General features: G+C 38.2%; 4 protein-coding genes across 8 annotated transcripts; 2 read left to right on the top strand and 2 right to left on the bottom strand.

Annotated features, from left to right (window-relative positions):
- Positions 22–4438, top strand: LOC107636927 (acetyl-CoA acetyltransferase, cytosolic 1). 2 transcript variants are annotated; one of them, XM_016340401.2, is made up of 15 exons: positions 22–171; positions 267–314; positions 560–658; positions 941–1114; positions 1213–1318; positions 1482–1620; positions 1802–1879; positions 1971–2036; positions 2637–2722; positions 2965–3064; positions 3145–3255; positions 3331–3372; positions 3525–3611; positions 3706–3791; positions 4197–4438. In XM_016340401.2, the coding sequence occupies exons 2-15, from the start codon at positions 296–298 to the stop codon at positions 4228–4230; spliced, it is 1227 nt and encodes a 408-aa protein (XP_016195887.1). In that variant the 5' UTR covers positions 22–171; positions 267–295; the 3' UTR covers positions 4231–4438. The 2 variants fall into 2 exon arrangements, with proteins under 2 accessions (XP_016195887.1, XP_020959265.1); XM_021103606.1 differs by lacking the exon at positions 1802–1879.
- On the bottom strand, positions 6342–6941 carry LOC107613365. The gene has a single exon (XM_016315333.1). The coding sequence runs from the start codon at positions 6939–6941 to the stop codon at positions 6342–6344; it is 600 nt and encodes a 199-aa protein (XP_016170819.1).
- Positions 12262–14921, top strand: LOC107636937 (WEB family protein At1g12150-like). 3 transcript variants are annotated; one of them, XM_016340410.2, is made up of 4 exons: positions 12262–12431; positions 12585–12772; positions 12939–12965; positions 13074–14921. In XM_016340410.2, the coding sequence occupies exons 2-4, from the start codon at positions 12617–12619 to the stop codon at positions 14556–14558; spliced, it is 1668 nt and encodes a 555-aa protein (XP_016195896.1). In that variant the 5' UTR covers positions 12262–12431; positions 12585–12616; the 3' UTR covers positions 14559–14921. The 3 variants fall into 3 exon arrangements, with proteins under 3 accessions (XP_016195896.1, XP_020959244.1, XP_020959243.1); XM_021103585.1 differs by having other exon boundaries at positions 12264–12431; positions 12595–12772; positions 12939–14921; XM_021103584.1 differs by having other exon boundaries at positions 12264–12431; positions 12939–14921.
- LOC107636954 (phosphatidylinositol/phosphatidylcholine transfer protein SFH9) lies at positions 15357–19079 on the bottom strand. 2 transcript variants are annotated; one of them, XM_021103588.1, is made up of 11 exons: positions 18490–19079; positions 18367–18395; positions 17671–17754; positions 17512–17565; positions 17304–17381; positions 17066–17119; positions 16878–16937; positions 16689–16784; positions 16234–16335; positions 16030–16110; positions 15357–15945 (listed from the first exon to the last, which is right to left on the bottom strand). In XM_021103588.1, exons 1-11 carry the CDS (start codon positions 18542–18544, stop codon positions 15634–15636), a joined length of 1005 nt encoding a protein of 334 aa, XP_020959247.1. In that variant the 5' UTR covers positions 18545–19079; the 3' UTR covers positions 15357–15633. The 2 variants fall into 2 exon arrangements, with proteins under 2 accessions (XP_020959247.1, XP_020959251.1); XM_021103592.1 differs by lacking the exons at positions 18367–18395; positions 18490–19079 and adding an exon at positions 18006–18345.

Below are 24470 nucleotides of genomic sequence, written 5' to 3'. Positions count from 1 at the left end.
TGAGGAAGTGGGTCCCTTTCACAATAACATATAATAATTGCCGTATTTAGTTTCCCAACGTAATTCACTTTTCCTTCGTTTGATCTTAGCTACTTTGCTTGGCTTCTCAAAGTCTGGCGCCTCTGTTCTAACATCGACCTTCTTCTCTTCTGTTTCCTTCTTGTTCTGACTGTGAGTTTCCTCTGCAACCGTAACTGTAACAGTAATTTTAACTATGTGATGGTTCTTGTGACATAACAATAACATATCACTTTTGTTGTCAAAAGGTTATTTTTTCTATTTCCGGAAGCACCCCATGTCGCCAAAATCCCGAGGTATGTCTCTCTCTCGTTAAATTTTGAAACGCCAATCATTAATTTACAAATTTCAGTTTTGAGATCATGAGTTGGTGCTTCTCTCTACTTCCTTAGCTTGCTGAATTTTTAGAAACTTAAGATAAATCCCCTCTGAAGGGAAGTATAGTTGATAAATGAGAACAGCATGAAGCCTCTCTAATCAGTGAATTTAACTCCGCTTTAACTCAGCCTCGGTGCATGTGTGTGTACTTTTCTTGTTACAGATGTTTGTATTGTTGGTGTTGCAAGGACTCCAATGGGGGATCTACTTGGCAACCTATCATCTTTATCAGCAACACAACTAGGCTCAATTGTTATTAAGGGTAATGATCAATGTGCTTTGTCCAATTTTTTTTGTTGTGTGTTGGGGGGAGTGTTCTTATTAATTATGGAAAGGGTTTAGCTAACATGTACCCTTACCATTAGTAGAAAGTTTTAAATGTTTTTGTTTAATGCATGCAAAACAAATGCATTGGAAACTTAAATTTTTTATATCTTCAATGAAAACTTTCCTAATTTGTAAACTTAACATAAGATAGATAAACTCTTATGGAATCAAATACTTGATCTTCTTGTGTTTTATGCTGTCATGTAAATATATGCAGCTGCTCTCAAGAGAGCAAATGTTGATCCATCACTTGTGCAAGAAGTGTTTTTTGGGAATGTTCTTAGTGCAAATTTAGGACAAGCTCCTGCCCGACAAGCCGCCTTAGGGGCAGGCATACCTACTTCTGTAATCTGCACGACTATTAACAAGGTGTGTTCATCGGGGATGAAAGGTACATCTTTTAATGGGTTCGGAAGGCTATTCATACTCCAATATATGATTTATTAGCGGGTATGTGATGAAATCACGGTCCTGTGTTTTTTGTTGCAGCTACCATGCTTGCAGCACAGACCATAGAATTGGGTAGAAATGATGTTGTTGTGGCTGGTGGTATGGAAAGCATGTCAAATGCGCCTAAGTACATTGTAGAAGCAAGGTTTTCTTTTAATTCATAAATTGCCAAAATTATACACTTCTGCCGTGTTCAAATGATTTTCTTGTGGTGTTTCAGTAGATACTTTATCCCACCTAGTTTCACCTACTAAGTTGCTTGCATTTTATGCTGGGTTTTTCTTGTATATATTGCACTTGTAAAACAGGAAGGGGTCTCGGTATGGACATGATACGATCATTGATGGTATGATCAAAGATGGCCTTTGGGATGTCTATAATGACTTTGGCATGGGAGTTTGTGCAGAACTATGTGCAGATCAGCATGTCATAACAAGAGATGAGCAGGTTGCGTAATATATTTCATGCTATGCTTATATATTTCTTTATTATATCGATTTGAGAAGGTTTACCTTCTTGCCAAATGACATTACTCTATCCCTTGGAATATATTATTTCAACTCATTGAAAACCTTAGTTGAATCAAGTATTTATCTTGCTATTCTTTTTTTCTATGTATATCTGTTAGGACTCGTATGCCATTCAAAGCTTTGAGAGAGGAATAGCTGCTCAAAATGCTGGTCATTTTTCTTGGGAGATAGTTCCGGTGTGATTATGATTTCTGCCTGCACTGAATTGTTGATAACTTATGCAGTAATATTTATGTAATTCTGATTTAACACTTTGGTCTCCTACAGGTTGAAGTTTCTGGTGGAAGAGGGAAACCCTCTAGAATAGTTGATAAAGATGAAGGATTGGGGAAGGTAAGCAGATCACAGTATGTAATTACATGTGTTAACGTATCTCTATTGGACATAGTGGTAGATATTAGGATTACATTGTAATGCCATGTGTATGCGCATCTATAGTATAGTGTACTAACCAGAGTTACTCATAAAGGAGAGTTTATTAGAATTTAGAGTTTCTTTCACTTTACTCTTTTTTTTTTCTTTTTTATTTTGTGGTACTTCTGCCTCTATTGGTGTAACTAGAGAAATTTGTCACCAAATTCACGTCAGTTCCGTAATAAAAAAAAATCTGTATCTGTTGTTGATTTTTGGAAGGCAAGGGGAATTTTTCAGTTCATTGTTATTTGTGTTTTCAGTGTTATCTCAGCATCTAGCCTTTTGGTACCGCCAAGGTTAAGGTTCTTCTGAACACCCTAAAATTAAGCTCTGTTAATATGGTATCATACAATGGTTAATGTTGGTGTGATTACTTCTGTTATTTAGTTCAGAAGTTCTTCTGACTTTTTACGGTTCGCAGTTTACTTGATTCATGGTCTTTCTGACTTGCTTGGCATTGGATTATGGTGGAGACTTGTGCATTTTGATTGATATCTATATTATTGTTCTTGTGGCTAGTTTGATGCTGCAAAGTTAAAGAAGCTTAGAGCAAACTTCAAGCCGAATGGTGGTACTGTGACTGCTGGCAATGCTTCTAGCATAAGGTCCGTCTCTTCCACCATGTCACTCCTCATACATGTCTCTTTGCTTATCTGTTATGTGTGCTCTAAAATCTAGAGTGCATTCTTTATTCTTATGTGAATTCATGGGAATAGTTCCATGCATCATTGCAAGAAATTCGATTAGTTTTAATCATACCATTCTAGAAAACTGTGATATAGCACTCACAAGGTTGTGAAGTGCATGCCCTTTTATTGATAATGAACTGGTTTATGGATTTGACTAGTGATGGAGCTGCTGCGATAGTGCTAGTGAGTGAAGAGAAAGCACGTGAGCTTGGATTGCATGTAATAGCAAAGATAAGAGGATTCGCGGATGCGGCTCAGGTCTTGTGACTGATTATTCTAAACTGTTTTGATCTTGATAAATATGATCATGTAGAGCTGAATCAAAATGATCTTTACAGGAACCTGAATTATTTACAACTGCTCCTGCCCTTGCAATACCAAAAGCTATATCAAATGCTGGTCTAGAGGCTTCTCAAATTGATTATTATGAAATAAATGAAGCTTTTTCTGTAAGGAATACAGCACCCTTTACTCATTCATTCTTATTTCCTTTATCTTTTGTTGTTCTAATTTCTTCTATACAGGTTGTGTCTCTTGCAAATCAGAAGCTTCTTTGTCTTAGTCCTGTGAGTGTTCATGTGACTAAACTAGTTCTTTGCACATTAATCTGACATTTTCTTTTGGCTAGCATGGCTGCTTCTCCAATTTGATTCCTTCATTCTGCCCCATTACATGACTAAATATTGTATATAATTCATGCATTTCTTATTAAATGCAGGACAAACTTAATGTACATGGTGGAGCTGTATCATTAGGCCATCCACTGGGTTGCAGCGGGGCTCGAATCCTAGTTACATTAATAGGGGTAAATTGCAATCTTGGTTACTCTAAGCATCTTATTCCTTTGCCCTTACATACTTTCGCATGTATATGAACCAACTTGGGTTCGGCTGTTTTAGGTATTGAGACAGAAGAATGGGAGATATGGCGTTGCTGGCATCTGCAATGGCGGAGGCGGAGCATCTGCACTTGTCCTTGAGCTCATGTAAGCACTTTTTTTCTTTGGTTAAGCTTTAGCCAAGCTTAACATACTTTATACGGTGTAGTTGGTCCTTGTTTTTAATTAATGTAGCTTATAAAGTTATAACTATAATTTCTGGTGAATTAGTCAGGGGCCTTAAAGCCTTATGTTCAAATATGAAGGCTTAAATATGGTTTAAGATGATAAATATGGCTTAAATAAAGGGAAGAAGATAATCCTTGTAGAACAATGAGGGTTATACATAAAAGAATGGAAATATTGTCAATGAAATTGAACAATCTTAATTCCTGTAAGTTGTAACAATCTCTATCAACTGTCTTGGTATGTTTCTGAATGAATAATTAAACATATGTTTGCTTATTATTAATCAAGAAATCCCCAATAATTGAGGATTTTTGAAATTTGCAGGCCATCAGCCAGGTTGGGGCATTCTAAATTATGATCTTGGTCTCCTCACATACTGCTTCACAATACTTCTGTAGCATTTTTTTTTTCTTTGATCGATGAATAATGTAATAAGTTCAATTAGAGAAATATATGGAAGTATTAGCTAAGCATCACATTTTTCTTTCTTGGATTCATCTCCTATTCATATATCTTTTAACACTATTATTGGTTCAGCTTTCAATGGCATTCAGTTTCTTCCATAATAATTTGGTTTGGGGATTCTGAGCATGACTTGCATGCCTTCCCCTTCTTGTTTATAACATTTATTCTATGGAAAAAGTTTTTTTGTTAAAAAAAATTCACTATTGTGCTATTCATTATAAACTTACATAATGATTGAGAGATTTTGGTAATTTTATGGCAGCAGATTAGATTCAAAGGGGACAAATAATAATAATAATAAAAAAAAGAAATGCAAAAAGAAAGGAAAAGAAAAAAAAGAAGGAAGGCAGGAGTTATTAAGATGTGGAGTTATTCATTGTGAAACATGAATTGATTTAATTTGTTTTATGAAAATTAGCAAATTTAATACGAGGAGTATCAGAATGAGTTGAATAAGAAAGATGGTACCAATAGGGAAGCTAACGTAAAGTACAAATAACTATTTGACATCATCTTTTTCCTAAGAAGTGAGATGCCTTCAAATATTATACGTATTATTTTTTATATATATTTTATTTTAATATTAAAAGTGATTGATAAGAAGAGAATTTTTTTTATACAAAAAAAACGTACTCTTAAAAAAAAATAGTACAAATATATATATATTTGAAACCAAAGAGCTCAACACATTACAGTGGAACAAGAACTAGAGATACACAACAACCAACTTCTCAATGTAACACTAACACAAAGGAATCTCTATGTCATCTCCAGCATAGCCATTAACACCTTTCCACTCGTTGGAGCTCATCACGGTCATGGTTATAATTTCTTCAACATCCTTGCTTTCATTTGAAAAATCCTTCTATTTGTTTCCAACCAAATGTTCCAAACGATCGCACAGAAGCATCTCAACAGTTGCTCACAATCCTCCTTTCTCCTCGATTCCTCCGTCCAACATAGAAAGTGTTCTTTCATCGAACCCGGAAAACACCATTGTCGGCCGAACACCGATATCCAAACACTCCACTGTCCACACCTGCCAAGTAAAATCACAGCCTAGAAACAAGTGGTGTACGAGTTCCACATCTTTATTACATAGAACACAAATGTTATCTTCCTGGCTGATTACCCCAAATCGGCTTAGCCTTTCTTTTGTATTCACCCTATCTATCAGGACAAACTAAGTAAATAACTCCACTCTTGGTGGAACTAAGCCTTTCCAGACGGTCTTAGTGAACCTGTAGCTAGTAACCTCCTCTGGGAGTATCTCCTCCTGCAAAACCTGCACAAATGAGTTAGTTGAATAAACACCTTGTCTATCATATTTTCACACTACTCTATCCTCTCTGTTATTCACTAGCTTCACAAGTCTCAACTCCTCATGTAATTGACCCAGGAGTTCCAACTCCCATTGAAAGAGCTCTCTCCTCCATTGGAAGTTCCAAATCCACTCTAACCCATCACATAACCCACAATCTCCTATAACAGATCCACATTGGTTTGAAACAGAGAAAAGCCCGGGAAACCGATCCTTCAAAGGGCCACCAAGTAACCATACATCCTCCCAAAATCGTGTACGCCGCCCATCACCAATCTCCATGGACAAGGCTGTAATCATCTTATCCCTTACATGTTGATTCGTTATATGTAACTGGCAAATATCTTTCTATGGGCCTTCTCTAGTAGGTAGTACTTGGGTTGACAGTAACTCATTAGGATTCAGATGATTGCAAGAATATACTACTTTCTTCCACAACGGGCATTCTTCCTTCGCAAACTGCCACCACCACTTAAACAACATGGCTGAGTTACGAACCATAGCATCTCTAATTCTCAGTCTGCCTAATTTTTTAGGAGCCTGCACCACTTTCCGTCTTACTAGTGCCATCCCATTACTCCCATCCTCCTTGCTCCACAAAATCCTTCGCTGCAAGGAAATCAGTTTCTCAGCAACAGCTCTCGACATCTTGAACAGCCCCAAATAATACACTGGCAAACTATTTAAAACTGATTGATCATCACCAACTTTTTATCTTTGTTAAGTATTTTAGCTTTCCACAGACTGAGCTTCTCCCCCACTTTGTCTATTATAGGCTTCCAGGTCTTCACCAACCTCGGATTTGCTCCTAAGGGGATACCCAGGTATTTAACTGGGGAACCACCCTTACAACCCAACAATCGGCACATATGCTGGACCCACTGCTCATCACAATTTACCAGAATCAAGCTCGACTTGTCAAAATTAATGTTGAGTTCTGACATCAACTCAAAGCATCTCAGGAGCCGCTGGTAATTCTTAATAGTCTCCTCTTTTGGTCGACAAAACAGAATAGTATCATCAGCAAACTGAAGATGTGACAATTCTATACTATCTCTCCCAACCAACAAAAGTGATACACGTCTATTCCTGGCTGCCTCTCCAACCATTCGATGCAGTACATCCACAACCAGTACAAGCAGGAAAGGAGAAAGTGGGTCACCCTGTCTCAGACCTCTTTCCATTTTGAACGGCTTGGACGACGAACCATTTATCGGAACCGACATAGATGCGGTGGCCACACACTCCATAACCCACGATCTCCATCTATGCCCAAACCCCATCTTTTGCAATACTATGTCCACAAAGCTCCACTTCACTCTATCATATGCTTTTTTGGAAATCGAGCTTGATAATTGCTGCCTCCTTTTTTCTCAATTTAAGCCAGTTTACAGTTTCACACGCGATAAGAGCCCCGTCATGTATTTTCCTTCCCTTTACAAATACACTCTGAGTCTCCCCTACTAACACTGGCAACACTGATCTCATCCTCCTAACTAGCACATTGGAGATAACCTTGTAAACGCACCCAACCATACTAATAGGTCGCAGTTCTTTAATCCCCCTCGCCCAATGAACATAGGTGCTAATGCCACCCAAGTGATATTTGAATCCGCCGGTAACCTGGATGTCTGAAAGAACCCCATTACTGCTGCCATGAAATCAGACCCAATCTCACCCCAACACCTCTTAATAAAATTTATGTTGTACCCGTCACATCCTGGAGCCTTAGAAGACTCACAATCCCACACAGCCTCTCTGATCTCTTCTACCGATGGCATCGCCTCCAGATGCACAGAATCTTCCTAATCAATCCTACCCACCAGACCGTCTCTGAAACCTACCATATGAGAATTTTCCTGGTGATACAAATCCTTGTAGAAATCTCTAATAGCCAATTTTATTCTAGCTTGATTCCTGACCAGTCTGCCGTTGATTAACAGTGTATCAATCCTGTTATTCCTCTTTCTTGCTGACGCTATATTGTGAAAGAACCTTGTATTTTTATCCATATCTTTGGCTTGCCGAGACCGAGACATCTGTTTCCAGTGAACTTCTTTTCTCACATACCATCTCTCACAGCAAGTAACCAGTGCCTTTCTTCGAGCCTCCATCGTTCCATCATACACTCCCTTGCTGACCATATCATCAATCTTCTTAATTTCTTTCTCAAACTTCGTAATCTTCTTGTCCATCTCCCCAAAATTGGCCCTATGCCACCTCCCTAACGAAACCGTCAAAGCCTTCAATTTATCTGTAAACTGCATCTCCCCTAATCCTCTCCACTCCTCCTTAACCATTCTGAGAAAGCCTTCATGTGTAAACCAGGAATGTAAGCTTCGGAACGGCCTTGGACCTCCCTTCAACTTCTTGTCTTCCACTATTATAGGACAGTGATCTAACAAACCCCTTGACCCACCTCGTAACCGAGTCTCGAAAAACTTCTCTAACCACTCCAAACTAACCAGAGCTCTATCAATCTTGCTACAAGAACGTCCCTGAAACCATGTGAACTTTCAATCAGAGAGTGGCAAATCCACTAAATGCATATCTTGTATCCAATTCTTAAAATCTTCCGCAGACCGAGGTAGAACCGCAGTACCTTGTCTCTCTTCCACCTGTATGATTTTATTAAAGTCTCCCATGTAACAACCAGGAACTTGACATAACCCAGCCATATAGCTCAGCTCTTCCCACATCTGTATCTTCGCATCCCTACTATGTGCACCATAGACCAAGAAAAAAACACAATTGAAACAACTCTTTACCAGGACTCCTTCAACACACAACCATCTCTCCCCCTTATAACAGTGATCGATTTTAAATACTGATTCATCCCATATTAACAAAAGTCCACCTGATGCACCATTAGAACTAACATATTCCCATCCCGCACCATCTTGTCCCCATATTCTTGCAACATAAAATTTCGTCACTATCTGTCTTTTAGTCTCAATCAAACCCAACAAATCTACCTTATGTTTATTCTTTAAGTCCCTCACCATTCTTATCTTTCCATCACCCTGTAACCCCCTAACATTCTAAGAACTAAAAATCATTTTAAAATCTTTTGACACACCTTTTTTTCATGTTTGGGTCTGCAACATCTCAGCTTTTTCTTCTGCTTTGCCATTTTTCTTTTGCAGGCTATTTCTTCGTTTTGCGCTTAGAGTATTGCCATAAAGTCATCTTCCTCATTGAGCAGCATTGCACCTGACTCTTTTGCCAACTCCCAGGTCCTTCTGTTCTTCAATATCTGCTCCTCCAAATTCGAACAATGGGTGTCACTGTCTTTAGTAGCATTCCTCATGCCCAAGGTCATTCCCTTCAGAGCCACCCTCATCATGTCCGAGATCCATCATCCTTCCACTGTGAACAATAATTTGACCACCACCTCCACCCAGTACAAGATCGTCACTGGTTGCCTCTCAATACGCTGGTCCTTCGTGCCCCTTTTGAGTGATACTACCAATCTTTTGCACGGCTCCCTCCGCACCCACCTCGTTCAAGTCACCAGTCGCACCTGCTCCCTTCCGAATCTGATTCGTTGCCTCCAACTTATCCCTGCCATCATCCTCCATCTCGGGTCTGTCATGAGTTGTCCCAACCGGGTCGATGTCGTCGGTCCTGGTGCGTGCATCCCACTGCGGCGCAGCCTTCTTCCGACGTCCGCTGTCCGCCAGCTTTCCCCGTGGCCAGCCACAGCGATTGTGTCGCATGCACCGTCTACGGGTGCCCTGCGATGATGGCTGCTTCTAGCCCCTTCGCTCACGTCATTGAGAGGAAGGAGTAGAGCCCGACCCGGACTCCCTCTCGCAGGCCCAGACGCAGCACCGCATCCTTCACATGATGTTAGGCCCAAAAAGATCTTAGTTCCCTCCTCACCCTTTTTGTTTCGGCTGGCCCAATCCTTGCTTAAGAAAGTGGATTTTTCCCCTTTTGTGGACCCCCTTATCAGACCATTTAACGCGCATGAAACTGTTCTCTCAGAATCTGCCTCATCATCCATAACGGTTCCTGCCCCCAAATCATGCAAACCTTGAATGTTGCCATTAACTGCTTGATATGTTACGATATTCAAGCGATTGTGATGATTACCGCCGTTAGACCATTCATTCAAAATCTTAGTTGGAATTACTAATCCACCCTTGTCTTCTTCCTCTCCCTGTGTTACCTTCATCAACATCTCTTCATCTTGACCATCCTCCTGCGACCATTCTGCTTGATATCTCTGCCATATACCCACCCCTGGCCTCTTACTTGCTTTAACGTTGTTCTTTTGCTCACCGTTTACTATCCCTTCATCACCAAGTCTTTCCGTGCACTGTAGGTTACACGCCTCATGTCCAACCTCCTTCACCAAAACATCGAAGCGCCCAGTACCAACTATTATATGGATCCATTCCTGGATGACGTCCATGACACACGTATCAATTTGCACTTGACCTACAGTGAACGAATTGCATAATTTCGTCTTCCTATCACACCCAACTACTTCACCCCATTGGCCCCCTATCGTTTTGAATGTGTCAATAGACCATGCATGTAGGGGAACCCCAAAACATTCAAGCCACACTCTATGAGTTTCATTATGCTCCGACTCCTCCCATCTCCATACATTGTGGAACAACTGTAGGAGATGATTCATGTTCAAGGTGTATGTCTCTTCAGCATGTATAGCGCTATCAAAAGTTAGAAGAGCTTTGTACGCCCCCAACTCCCTAACTTGGACAACATTAGGCAAGTTTATCGCGACCCTTTCCTTCAAAGATTCAAAGATAATAGGCTTGGTCGTGCCCCCTACAAGACTTCGTTGCAGCCATTCCAAATTTTCCTTAGCCACTCCTACCTCTACCTTCTTCGTCCATCCATTTCCGAGCGGGTCCTTTTCGACCTTCTTCTGTAAAGCATGTCCAGATGACAAAGCATCATTCGGCACCCCTTCTCCATGTGGCTTCTGATTCGTGAGGTTTTTCGTGGCCTCTACTCATTGTCCATTAGTTATGTTGGACGTTTCTGACATCCTTCTGTATTTAGCCTCTTCCACAAATACAACCTTACCTTTCAGCCTCATTCGATTCATTTTCGCTATAGCTTTCAACGTCCCTCCTTTCATTGTGTATTGAATGAAGGCAAAAAAGTATACCCGTCCACTTTTTTGTTTTCCGGGATAGATATATATTATTGATGCATCCTGTCCAGTTGAACAATTGGTATAACTCTCTCTTTGATATGTCTTCAGGAAGGTTGCTCACAAAAATGGAGTAGGACTCATGCTCTAGCCGCCGATACTCTTCTCGGTTCCAAACCCTCGGATCTTTGTCATGTTCTCTAGATCTACCCCTCCCGGTGTTTCCCACCCATGCTCTCACTCTCTCACGCTCTCACTCTCTCATCCTCTAGTCCTATATTTTAATTTGATCTCCAATTTTTTTTTTGTTTTTTGACTTTCGTTTTGTACAAATATTATTTCTCAACTTTAAAAGCATTTTATTTTTAGAGAAATATTAAAAAGTGAGCAAAATTTATTGTTTTTGTCTTTTTGGACATCAATGTTTAACCTAATGAGTTAGAAGTAGAGATTTTATTTTTTATATTGTAGTACAAGTAGTATTTTTTAATAATGTAAAAACTTAGCGTATTTTTATTTTATATGAATACTACAAATCCGAGGGTTAGATTTGTATTCCAATACTGAAAATTTTTTGAGCAAGCAAATCGGACTCTCCAATTTGCGTTTTTTGAATTCTGTTTTGTTTTTTTTATTCAAAATCGATCTTCAGTTTTCTACCCCTACTCAAAATCGACTCTCAGTTTTTTACTTCTATCCAAAATTTGACCCTCAATTTTCTACTTCCACCCAAATCTAAGCCTCCAATCTATAAGTTCTAATTAAAAAAATAAATTGTCTCCATATCCATAAGAAACACACCAATTTTTTATAATTATGCATAACACATTCCTCCAATCCATTATCAAAAAAATTAGATTGATGTTAACGTAGCAGAGTTGTATTCAATTACTAAACTAAATAAATTGAATTGGTGGCTAAAAATGATGATAAAAAATAATAAATTTTGTCTATCCTTAAACATTTTTATTATTTTTTTATTTCATCATTTTTTACAAATTACAAAATAACGAACTCATATATCATATCATTTAGGCATGTAACATGACCACTATCACAGTTAGGAATATTATCGTTACGTAATTACATGAAATTGTAGTTGATTTCTACTTGTTGGTTATGTTATGTATGGTATGGAGTCAAATCTTATCAAAGGATTGGCTGTAACAATTCAATTCATGGACAAGAGAAGAAAAGAGAAAGACAATCCCCATCCCCATAATAACAATAACAGATCATATACATGATGTTATGGATAAGGTTAAGGTTAAAGTTAAAGTTAAAGTTAATCCTGTGGTGTTTCACTATGTCCAGCGTGGCATACTTACTAATGATATTCCGAAAATACCCCGGGAGAGAAATTTCAAAATAGTATTTTGACACCACCCTGTAATGACCACAAACCTGTCTGTGAGATGAGCCAAAATAGGCAAAGCGAAATGTACGTCGCTGCAGATTTATTCAAACACATTGTCAAAGGGGAAGGGTCCCTGAAGCCTTCGCATACGTGTATAGGAGGGAAAAGCTTGGGCTCAAAGGAACCTCTTCCTCTTCTTCTGGGGAGTTCTTTTGAGTTCCTACCTTCCCCGGGCCCCCCTCTCTCTCTCTCTTCTGCCTTCTTCATCATCTTTGTGTCTTTCACGTAAGATATCATATTATTTGTACATAGTAATAAGAAAATGCCGTTTGAAAAGCTTGCATATTTTGTTGTGCATTTTTTATATCATGCATGTCAAGATCTGTGTGCTAGAAACGGTTATCAATAAAATATTATATGAATTGTGGTGTGGTGCAGTGCGGTGCAGGTAATTAGAAGGATCAAAGAAAATGCACGGGTACACAAGGAAGGCAGCTTCTCCAAGAGGAGAGGTGGGAGAGATTGACACAACGGCTCCGTTCCAATCCGTCAAAGCTGCTGTTAGTTTGTTTGGAGAAGTAGCCTTCCACAAGGACAGATTTTCTATCAAGAGAAGATCTTCAGAGGTATTCATCAATTAAGATACCAAAATTCAATTATTACATAGATAAATGATATGCAATGTTCTTGGATCTGTAGGCAATTTTACAAACTCACAATCTAGATGATGGATGTTGAATAAGGAATATATATTTATAGATATATTGTTTGGCTCTTCTTTTATGGTTGCAGAATGTGTTTGAGAAGGAGACACAGCTTGTCTTGGCACAAAAAGAGTTGAGCAAGATAAAGAAGCAGCTGGACAATGCCGAGACGGCGAAAGCAAAAGCGCTGTCAGACCTTGAGAAGGCAAGGATGACACTCAAGAATTTGACAAGAAAGCTGTCCAACATGAGAGAATCCAAGCAATCGGTGATCAATGCTGCTCAGGCTGTGCAGAATCAGGGAAAACAACTCGAGAAGTCGCTAAAGTCGCTGTCCGTAAAAGCCATAGGATTTGAGGCATGGAAACGTGAAGTGGAAAATGCAAGGAAGAAGTACACGGTAACCATAAATGAACTAGATGCTTCTAAGCAAGACCTCACCAAGATCAGGCAAGATTTTGATGCAGCTTTGGAGGCAAAGCTGGCAGCACTGCAGGCAGCAGTAGACGCTCAGCGTTCGGCAAAACTCAACTCCGAAAGGATCAGCGAACTCTCGAGTGAAATCGCAAACATGAAGGTGAGAGCATCAATTGAGCAAATGAAGCTTTCATCTGAGGCAGCAGAACAAGAAGAACAGCAATCAAATGTCACAGGACAAAGAGAAGCCCAACTAGGCTTCTACAGAAGTGCTAAGGAAGGAGCATTGGAAAAATTGCAGGCCTTAAACAGCCAGTATGATCCAGAGCTAGTGAAGAGTCTAGATGCCAAACTTGCTGAAGCAAGTGCAGAGATTGAGGCTCTTCACGAGCAGATGAGAAAGATCCATGCTTCTGAGATGGAAACTGTGAGAATTGTAACTGCAGAGCTCAAAGAAGCAACAAAGACACTGCAAGACATTGTTGCAGAGGAAAACTCCCTCAAGAACCTTGTGTATACTCTCAGGCAAGAACTAAAACATGTGAAGAAGGAGCAGGATGAAGTGAGGGAGAAGGAACAGGCAGCAGCAGATCTTGCTTCTTCCCTTGCTGAAGAACTGCAAGGGAGCATGGCAATGGCAAAGCCTAAGCCTGGTTCTGAGGAGGAGAAGGAAGCTGAAACCTATTACGAGCAGAGTCTGCAAATCCGGAAACTAAAAAAGGAGGCAGACGAAGCGAAGAGAGAAGCTGAAGAGATGAGCAGTAAGGCTCAAGAGCTGAAGCAGGAGGCTAAAAATTCCCGGGCAGTGTCTGAAGAGCAAGGGATTAAGCTCCAAATTGCTATGAAGGAGGCTAAGGAAGCAAAAGCATCAGAACAAAGAGCCCTTGTGGAGATGGAGCATCTGGCTGAAGTGCAAGCCAGAGTCACAAACTTGAAAACCGGTGCTAGGATCAAATTGTCAAAGAATGAGTATGAAACAATGAATGAAAAAATCAAGAAGTGTGAAGATTTGGTTCATGAGAAAGAGGCAGCTGCCAAGGCTGAGTTACAAGCAATTTGCATGAGGAAGAATGAAGTGGATATGAAGGTGCAAGCTAATCTGAAAGCAATTCAGGAGATAAAGGCTGCAACGGAGATGGCTTTGTGGCATGCAGAGATGGCGGATTCTGCAAAGGAGGCATTTGAGAATGAACTTATGAGGTGGCGCCAACAAAAGCAAAAATCAGATGTTTCCTCCAAGATGATGGATTTCTCAGAGAGCTCTTCAAGATCAGTGTCACTTAGCATCTAGAAAGTGAAATCCACCAACAGATGCTTGTGAGATTGATTGACTCATTCTTTCATTCATTCATTATAACAAAGGAACACTCCTTGCAGTGAACCACCACTCACTTTATGTATCAGCATCTCTCATAGTACGCTTGGAAACATTTAAGGCTTCCTTTTTTTCATTGAAAAAACATTGTGCAAAAAATGCCAATTATCATTGTATACATACTCTTGCTCCTAGGTGATAACTTTAAAGTAAAGTTTCTGCCTCTTCAGTCAGGTAAACTTAAAATGTAGACATAGTTGTCTATCGTTCCTTACTGCACATTATGTAGACTTTTGCAAAGTCAACGATGGTTAAAAGTACCATGTGTTATTTCAGGAAGTAACAAAACATCATCAACATCACAAATTCACAATCTAGTCGTACCAAATAATCAGGATTCTTAGAATGCTTCTAAAACCAAACCAACTCGCCTAATATATATTGAGACATTAGGAGGCTTGAGCATCAAACATTCTCATTGGAGAAATTCTTGTATGAAATATAAATCTAGCACTTCATATTTTAACACAATAACAATCAAACTCAGTCCACTGGCTTTGTTTAAACTACACTTCACTGCTGTGCTTAAATTATGAATGTCATGTCCATCAATTTCAAGAGCCTTTTTAATTAACGAGGACAAAGGACATGATTATTTTATATTGTAATAACAAATGGGAAACAAAACACTGGCGCATAAATGAATTGGATGTGATGAATTGATTATATTCTGAGACTAACATTAATAGTAAAGTATTATGTAAACAACAATACTTTAGCCACAAATAAGAATGTATTTTTATTCCTACTTATTTCTCTATACAATACTTTCAATTTGATATATTATATCTGCAAAGAAATGGACAAATGATATATCTAATCTGGCTACTACCTCTGAATTTCTAAAACAAACAAAAATATGGCTGAGTAATTCCTGTAATCCTGATAGTAGAAATATGGATGATTAGTAGTACTGTCAAAGATCAGATGATCAAGAGATTCAACAAAGCCTTAGATGTTAACTCATCAATGCAAATCCTGAATGCAAGTATTAGTCATCAATGATTTTGAGGTCTGAAACTCCATTGCCATTATGAAACTTCTGTAACTCTGACTCTAAAGTCTTGGCAATTGATGCTTCTTCACCTTCGGCCGGCGGCTCCGGAAAATCTACATGAAAGGATCCCTGCTTGATGGGTTCAACAGATTCGCGGAGTCTGGCTTGCTGATTGATGTAACTGTAGAGCTGTTGGTGAAAGGGGTGATCCAAGGAATAGCAATTTTCACTTCCTCTCCCTGAATGCTTGGATGATCCAGAGCCTTCTTTTTTGCAGAAGTGTGGCAGAGATGAGTAATCCATGATCTACATACCAAGTTTTCTTTATTAGATTCAATTAGGCAACGTAGAAAAAGAATGCGGAAACCACATAACCAAGACTGTCTCTACCTTCAACAACTCCTCTCGCCCACAGCCTGGTAACACCTGCACTTTTCTTTTTGTCCTCTCTTGTAAAAGTGGCTTCACAACCTGCTAATGCTAAGTGTTTAACATCATGCTGGTGTCTCAATAGGTGCTCAGCAGAAAGCAACTGCCATTTAAAGTAGCAATTTCGCACAGGAAACAAGGTTGTACAGAATAATGTCTTCTTACCTTCCAACAAGCTGAAAATATGTATGGGGTATTTACAACGTAATAAGTTTCTGTCTTCTCGGGGTAGTTCAGATCATCAATGGATGATATAATAGTTAACAACTGCAACAGCATAAACAAGTCAGCAAGATATATAGCCATTAAACTCACGGAAGGGAGGAGAGAAGAAACTTCATTATGTCATTTTTCATAAAGCAATGAGCAAAGACTCCAATCTGGAACAAAATTTTGTGCATGTTAAGCACTTTCAGATATACTACCAGTTACTAATCCTGATCTGATAACAACCATTTTTACATGAGCACACACTTCTCCAGCATACCAATTCTTCACAAGCCATTCTATTCACAATCCATATATAACTTCAAGAAGGAACATAAATAAATTCAGTGCATAATTAATCATGGGCATGCTAGTCTTGCTGGATCAAGTGGCCGTATGAACTAAATAAGTACCTTAATCTGGTTCAGGGCTGACAGCTTCAATCCTGTCATATCTAAAACCTTTATACATTTGGTAATAGGCCGCCCATGCTTCTTCGACGCAGAAGGCTGCAGCCATATATGTGTCAAAACAAAAAGGAAGAAAGTCTCCTATAACTAATAACTGGTTAACAGAAGAATATTCCAAAGACTACTGCTCACCAAGATTACTCGATCACGATATTCATTAATTTGAATGTGAGACTGCACATAATAATGAACCTGCATTCAAACAAACATACAAAATAATGCCAGAAGAGATTGGAATCAAAAGCCTGAAGATTAATGTATACTGTACCCGAAAAAATAAAGCAGTGTCCTTTTTCTTTTCTTCTAATAATTAAACTTACAGATGCTTTATCTAATGTGCTAAGCCCAGCACCAATTGCGAAGACAGGAAGACCCTAGAGGAAAATAAACAGGGAAATAAGTCAACTAAACAATATTATTTAATCAACGTCAATGTAAGTATGTGGTCATAAAACCAATGTTTCACTAACAATTGCAATAATGTCAGGTTGCTTTCTGTTTTGAAGCACAACTACGATGAAATGGAATGAGAAAAAGAATATGCTTGAGAATGAGTACCTCTCTTGAGTACCCTGACAAACCTATGAGTTGTGAATCACGCACTGCTCTGTATAAATCAGGAGGAATAATTGGTCTCTGAAAAGAATCACCAAAAAGATTTATGTGATGTAAAAGAAAAAACCAATACAGCACTAATGAGACACACTGTATACTTAGCAAAAGAAAAAAAAAAAAAGGATAGCAGGAAACAAACTTCATTACTTACAGATAAGATGTTGTCAATATCATTTTGAACTCTCCAGTTTAAACAATCAACCAACTGAAACACAGTACAACATCATGTTACTTAGTTTTAACTTACAGTGAAGAAGATATTAGCAAGCAAAAGATTAAACAAAAAGGACACTTGCACTATGTATCTTACCATTTTATGGGCCTTGGAAGGATTCCATTCTCTTGCTTTTAAAAACCGCACTAGAGTTTGAGTGACATATCCTTGATGAACATTCTATCAATGAAAGCAAGTAAAATCAATGAGAGAGAGAAAAGGAGAAGGAACAAATGTATTATATCGAATTTAGAAGGAAGAGTTATTAGCTTTTTCAGCCAACTTTTAGTCAATACTAATATAGACAGAAATTATTACTCTTGTGTTGATCAGTATATAATTAAGAAACTGAGTGAAAGTGTGAAACACAAGAAAGAGTAGATACTTAAAAATTGAAACATTTTACATATTGTGCCAAATATTCAAATCACCAGCAAAGACAAAGATTTCACTTTCAGGGACTCGAGCTATGTTAAGAGAATCCATTATCTCACAAAACCTACAAAGCAGCGAGCTTTCTAACAGGCCATACAAGAACACAAAAATTAATGCAGATAAAAAAAAACAATATATAAACTGTCAAAATCAGCATAGTTTCCTAGTAGCAAAACCCATGAAGTAATTTTAATTCAAAGTCAATAACTGTGGTCGGGAGAAAAGTTGGAAGGTCAAAAAGTCAAGGAATGAATTTGACTTGAAGAATTTTGAACCGATCGGTTAGAGCAGAAAGAAAGGAAGGAAGAAAGAAAGGATGAAGAATGAATGCAGAAGGAAAATAGGAGAAATGCTAACCTGGAATGTTTTCTTCAATGGCTCCTCAACTGCCATTGATGGGAAATGGAGTTCAGCAAAAGAGAAAACAAGTGAGGAGCCCATAATGAGAAGAAAAAGAAGAAAGAGAGGTAAAGGAGAAACCTTGATCCATTGATGCTTGCAACTCTTTGACGGCTTCCTCGGGAACAAGCCCCATTTCCTTGTTGCTGAGAATGAATGAAGAGTCAACAAGCCCAGAAACTGGTGGCGTGAATGTGAACACAACACAAACCCACTTCAATTGGGGATAAGCCTTTGTCGCAGCTTGCTTAGGTTCAATTTTCTTCGCACTTTAATTTGCTATTTTGCTTCAATGTTACTGATACCGCTAACGAGAAATTTGAAGAACGGAGAGAAACACGCACGGAGAGAAAGGTCTAATGAAGAAAAGGAGGGTGCATTATATATAATTAAAGAGAGGAGAGTCAAAACTCAAGATTCAAGAATGGCGGGCCTAACCTAACCCCCCCTCTCACCTGGAAACAAATTCTCTGTGAATTAAATTTACATTTGATAAATTGAATCTTCTTGAGAGAATAGTTAATTCAAAACACACACACTCTCTCTCTCTGGATTAAATTGAATGTTCTCGTGATTAGTGGCATGGTTGATATTTATTTTTCCCTTACTACTATTATATGTTAGAAATAAAGATGCAGAAAAAAGGGAAGCTTCCGAATCTAAAGTATCAGAAGACTTTTCAGCATAAAGCAGGAACCCAAAGTATCTTTAATTCTTGAATAAAGTCACAGCCACGTCCCGGAAGATTTTGATTTCGGATAATTAGTGTCCGAAGAAATTTTTCTTTTTCATTTGGCCATTTACAATAATAAATGGTGATAATTTTTTATTAATTTATTACGTAAAATTTAATAATGATATTTATATATCTTTATTTGTATCTGAATCAAAGTTACTAGTTTATGAGTTTTGGATATTTTAATTGGCACAATATTATTTTTAGGTCAGGAGATAAAATTATCTGCGAATACACTCTAATGCTTAAGTTAATAGTGTTTTTAAGTGTTAAGATAGGTAGATATCTACTTGCTAAGTTTCCTCTTTTTCTTATATCATTTTTCCGGTTCGATGTTATTAGATATTTACTGTCTTCGATATCTATTTTTTATTATCATAATATGGTGACTTAAAGAGGTTTTAACGTTTTCTTTTTCTCATGATATATCCTTTAGTTCGTAACGTAGTCTTTTCGTTAAATGTTAATAATATCCTTTAATTTGTCGTTTCGGTAAAAAAATCTATCATTGTCTAGTCTTTGATAACATAACATGGTTTATATTGTATATCAAATTAGGATAACTCTATGGACTAACTCAACATCCAACCTGTCAAATATGCTTTTTGCAAAACCTTTCGAATCGGCTTATCGGCTCGTACTATAATTAAATAGCTTTGAAAATATTGCCGTAACTGACGCGCCGACGTAATCAAACCAAAAGCCAATTTTTCTAATTTTGAATATCTTAATTCATGTAATTGAAGAACCTTACTTATAAAATAGACAGGCCATTGGTGTTTACTCTCGTTTTCCAATACTAAAGTGGAAGCTATAGTTTCCTTAATCACAGACAAATACAAATAAAATGGGTTTTCAGGTTCTAGTTTCGCTAAAATAGGAGGAGACGGCAATAATTGTTTAAAATATTGGAAGGCAATCTCACACTCCTCTGTCCAAGCAAAATCCATGCCTTTTTCATTAAATTAAAAAACGGCTTCGTTTTTTCAGCAGAAGCACCCAAAAATCTTGATATAGCGACTAACCAACCTGTAAGTCTCTGAACTTTTTTAAGGCTCTAAGGTCTTGACATGTCGAGTATAGCCTGACACTTCTCAGAATGAGCTTCTATTCCCTTTTGAGTTACCATAAAACCTAAAAATTTACCTCTCCAAACTCCAAAAACGTATTTTGCTGGGTTCAACCTCATCTTGTGAAGTTGGAAGCAAAAGATTTCTTTCAAATCAGTAATCAAATCGGAGTCTTCTTTAGTTTTTATCAACATATTGTCGATATAGACTTTCATGTTCTTCCCAATTTGCTGTTTGAACACTTTGGCCATCAACCCCTGATAAGTGGCCCCTATATTTTTCAAACTAAAAAGTATTACGGTATTAGTAAATCCCTTCCGGGATAATGAAAGAGGTTTTATCTTCATCAGGTTTATGGATAAGTATCTGATTATACCCAATATAAGCATCTAAGAAACTGAGTATATGATATCCTGAAATAGAATTTATCATGTTATCTATATTAGGCAACCACGTAGAATAAGTTAATTCTCTGATAAATCCAGCATCCAACAACTCTTGAACCTATTTCTTGACCTCAAAAGTTCGATCAGACGACATCATTCGACGTTGTTGCACAACAGACTTAAACGTAGAATTAATAGCAAGTTGGTGGGACATAAATTTGAGATTTATCCCGCACATATCAAAAGGTTCTCATGCAAATAAATTTACATTACCTCTTAAGAAACCCTAAAGTTTCGACTTCAGGGGATAAAGTAGATCCTTATTAATTTTGCTGTATCTTTATACAACATCTCCAATATGAAACTTTTCCAAATTTCCATTGGGTTCTGGTCTCGACTTCTCTTGAATTCGGGAGTCCATATTAACAAGAAATATGCCAGTAGAATCCTTAGCTTTGTCTCTCAAGGACAAACTCGCTTTATTGCACTTCATGGCGGCTACCCGATCTCGTTGAATAGTTGCCACCCGACCTTCTGAGGTTATATACTTCATGACCAGGAATTTTGTTAAAATAAACGCAGACAAATCATTCAACGTCTTCTTTTCGAGGATCACATTATAAGTTGTTGAATCCTTCTGAATGACAAATTCTGCTAGAACCACTTTAACGTTTGGACCTTCCCTTACGGTAAATAGGAGATCAATACCCCCATGAGGCTTGATGTAGTGATCTCTTAATCCCACTATTCCAGGAAGGTATGACTTCAAGTGCTAGTCCTTCAACCCCAATGCATCAAAAGCGTTCCTAAAAAGAAAATTTGAATCTGCCCTAGTGTCTACTAGGATTCTTCTTATAATGTAATTTCCTAATTTTCCAGTAATTACTGATGGCTCATCATCATCTGATATGGTGAACTGAAAATCATCCGATGTGTATTGTACAGTAGGGATGCTGGTTACTTCCAGGACCTCTGAATTTACTGCTTTAACATATCTTTTAATGACATTCTTAGATTTAGGCAATCCATTTCTGCATATTTTGGTCTTCATCATCATTTTGCCGTCTGAGCGACCTAATGTGTTGAATAAATTTGGGAAGTTTCCCATCTTGAATTGCTTGTTTCAATGTATCCTTTAAATCGATGCAATCTTCAGTTTGATGACTATAGGATTTATGATAGTCACAATATTGTGACTTATTCAAAGAAGCCCTTGATCGTATTTGTCTTGCTTTAGGGAGGATACCCCTGTGAGACACTTGCTGATAAACTTTCGCTAATAAGGCCACCAATGGAGTATAGTTTAAAAACTTTCCAACTTGCGGGGTTGACGGTTTTGGGGGTGTAGCTTATCCCGACGTCCTGACCTTATTAGGTGATGGAGCGAGGTTTTTCCTCTTGGTCACAATCACTTTCGAGACATCTTCATCCCTCATATACTTTAAGGCGATCTGATGGATTTCTTCCATAGATTTTACATTCTTGGAAGTCAAGTGTCTCCAAAAATTCCCTTCTAACAAGTCTGCAACTAGGAACAAACACACAACCTCAAAAGTTCGTGTGTTGACTTCTAGTAAAGTCTTATTAAAGCGATCCAAATAATCCCGAATGCTTTCACCCATTCTCTATTCTATACCAAGTAATGAGATCGGGTGTTTAGCTTGAGTCCTCCTAGTCGTGAAGTATGCTAAAAACTTTATCTTTACATCATCAAACGATGATATAAAACCGGAAGGAAGAATGTTGAACTGTGCCATGGTTGGTCCAGATAGTGTGACAGGAAAAGCTTTACATCTAATGGCATTTTCGATCCCTTCCATATTCATTCTTACTTCAAATGTATCTATATGCTCTTGAGGATCTGACTTCCGTTTGGACTTCAAGTTAGTTAGCTTATCAAAGTGTTTTGATAAACAGACCTAAAGCACGTGTAAAGCAAATGGAGTCTGTTCCATAATAATGTGTTCCCGGGATATCCTTATGCCTTTTAGGACATGGGATCTTTTCTGGAGCTTGCCTCTTTCTAGATTGGGGAGAATGAGAACCAACTATATCCCTTTTCCCTGGGTCACGATGTTGCTCATCACGTCATGTGGAGTCCCTCCTATGTCTGTTGTTACAATCTAACGACCTTCTAGCGCGACTATCTCGTCGATCCCTTGTGTGACTCCGGGATCGAGAGTGTTGTGACATAGACTATTCTACCAATCGATGCTCCAGCTCCTGCATGTGATGTTGCATTTCTTGGATTATTCGCACATAATTTCCCCTAACCCTACCAGATGTTGTTCTCCAACATTCTGGATTGGTTGCTGCTCAAATCCAGGGGGAATTGGCTTCTTTTCAATAGTGTTGGGATCAATTTCATGCCAATCTTCATGGAGCTTCTCATTGTGAGGAGTGTTTCAGTTGATAATTAATTGTAACTTGAGGTCGGCCATGGAAACAATGATGTAGGATCCCCACATACGGCGCTGACTATTTGTATCTGAGTTGGGGTTACAAGCTTATGAGTTTAGGAGATCCTAACTGGTACAACATTGTTTCCAGGCCAGGAGAGCTACCTACGAAGATACTCTAACGCTTAAGTTAGTAGTGCTCTTAGATGCTAAAGTGGACAAATGTTTACCTACTAAGTTTCCCTTTCCCTTTATACGGTTTTTCCGGTTCGGCGTTATTAGACATTTAATGTCTTTGATATTCGTTTTTTAATGTTGTAAAACCTACAAAATTAATAAATAGATGGTCAATAAATTAATTATTATTTAAAAAAATTATAAGGTTAAATTTTATAGTTTGTAATGGAAGAAATAATTAAATACGAATTTAGACACTAATTTTAAAGAATTTGGCTAAGATTGGACCAAACGGACCAAACCGATTGAACCGGACCTGTATTGGGCCCAAGGCCCAACCCAACAATACTAAAGTGAAGAGCACAGCTCTTCTTCCCCAAAAGAAAGGGGGAAACACGCTGGGCAAGGGTGAGAGAGAGGAAGAGGGTTTCATGAAAGCATAACCTTCAAAGTGGGATAACTTTTGCTCTGGTGGTCGGAATTGCATATTGTTTGTGGCCACACGTCGAGCTCGTCGAGCTCTTCAATTCCATCCAAATAAAACTATAAGTAACTTGCGTTTGCCTAGCTCCATTTCTACCGGTGTGTTAAATTCAGGTTTAGGGTTTGAGGAACTCAATTCCTTGATAATTTTTATGTTTCAGGGGTTCACTAGCCTTGATTCCTTGTGGGTATTGCTCAAGGATCAGTGGGTGAAGGTAAGAACCTTAAACCTTTTGTTGATTAGTGAATTAGTAAGCTTGAATGTTGATTATAGTGATATGTTGTGAGATTAAATTGAATATTATTGATTTGGAGTACATTAATGATGTTGGGAGCTTGATTGTTGGACCTTTGGTGGCTGGAATCATTGGGTGTGGATTGGAGTCTTTAAAGCTTGAATTGTGGTGGTTTTGAGCTTAGGGAGGAATCGACCAAGGTATGGTTTTGGTTTCTCGTAAATAATATATAATGTCTCGTGAAAACATAGGCTAGATGACCATAAGATAGGTAGAAGCATGTATGTATGTTAAAAAGTTAGCAATCCTAATAAAAAGATTGATGATTGATGATTTTGAAGAGGATAATGAATGTGAATTGTTAAATGAGTGAAGGAAGCAAATTTGGATTGTGTGTTGGTGTAAATTTAGTGGTTTTAATTAATGCAATGTGTATTTGAATTGATGAATGATGATTACGTTGAATGATGATTTTGTTGGTGTTTGATGATGATAATATATTATGATGAATATATGTTGTTGATGTGTGTTGTGGTGAGAGTTTGGCTATGATATGAAAGTGGTTATGTGTATGG

This window comes from Arachis ipaensis, chromosome B01, assembly GCF_000816755.2.
Source record: "Arachis ipaensis cultivar K30076 chromosome B01, Araip1.1, whole genome shotgun sequence".
NCBI lineage: Eukaryota > Viridiplantae > Streptophyta > Magnoliopsida > Fabales > Fabaceae > Arachis > Arachis ipaensis.
This window is presented reverse-complemented; position numbering and strand designations above follow the sequence as displayed.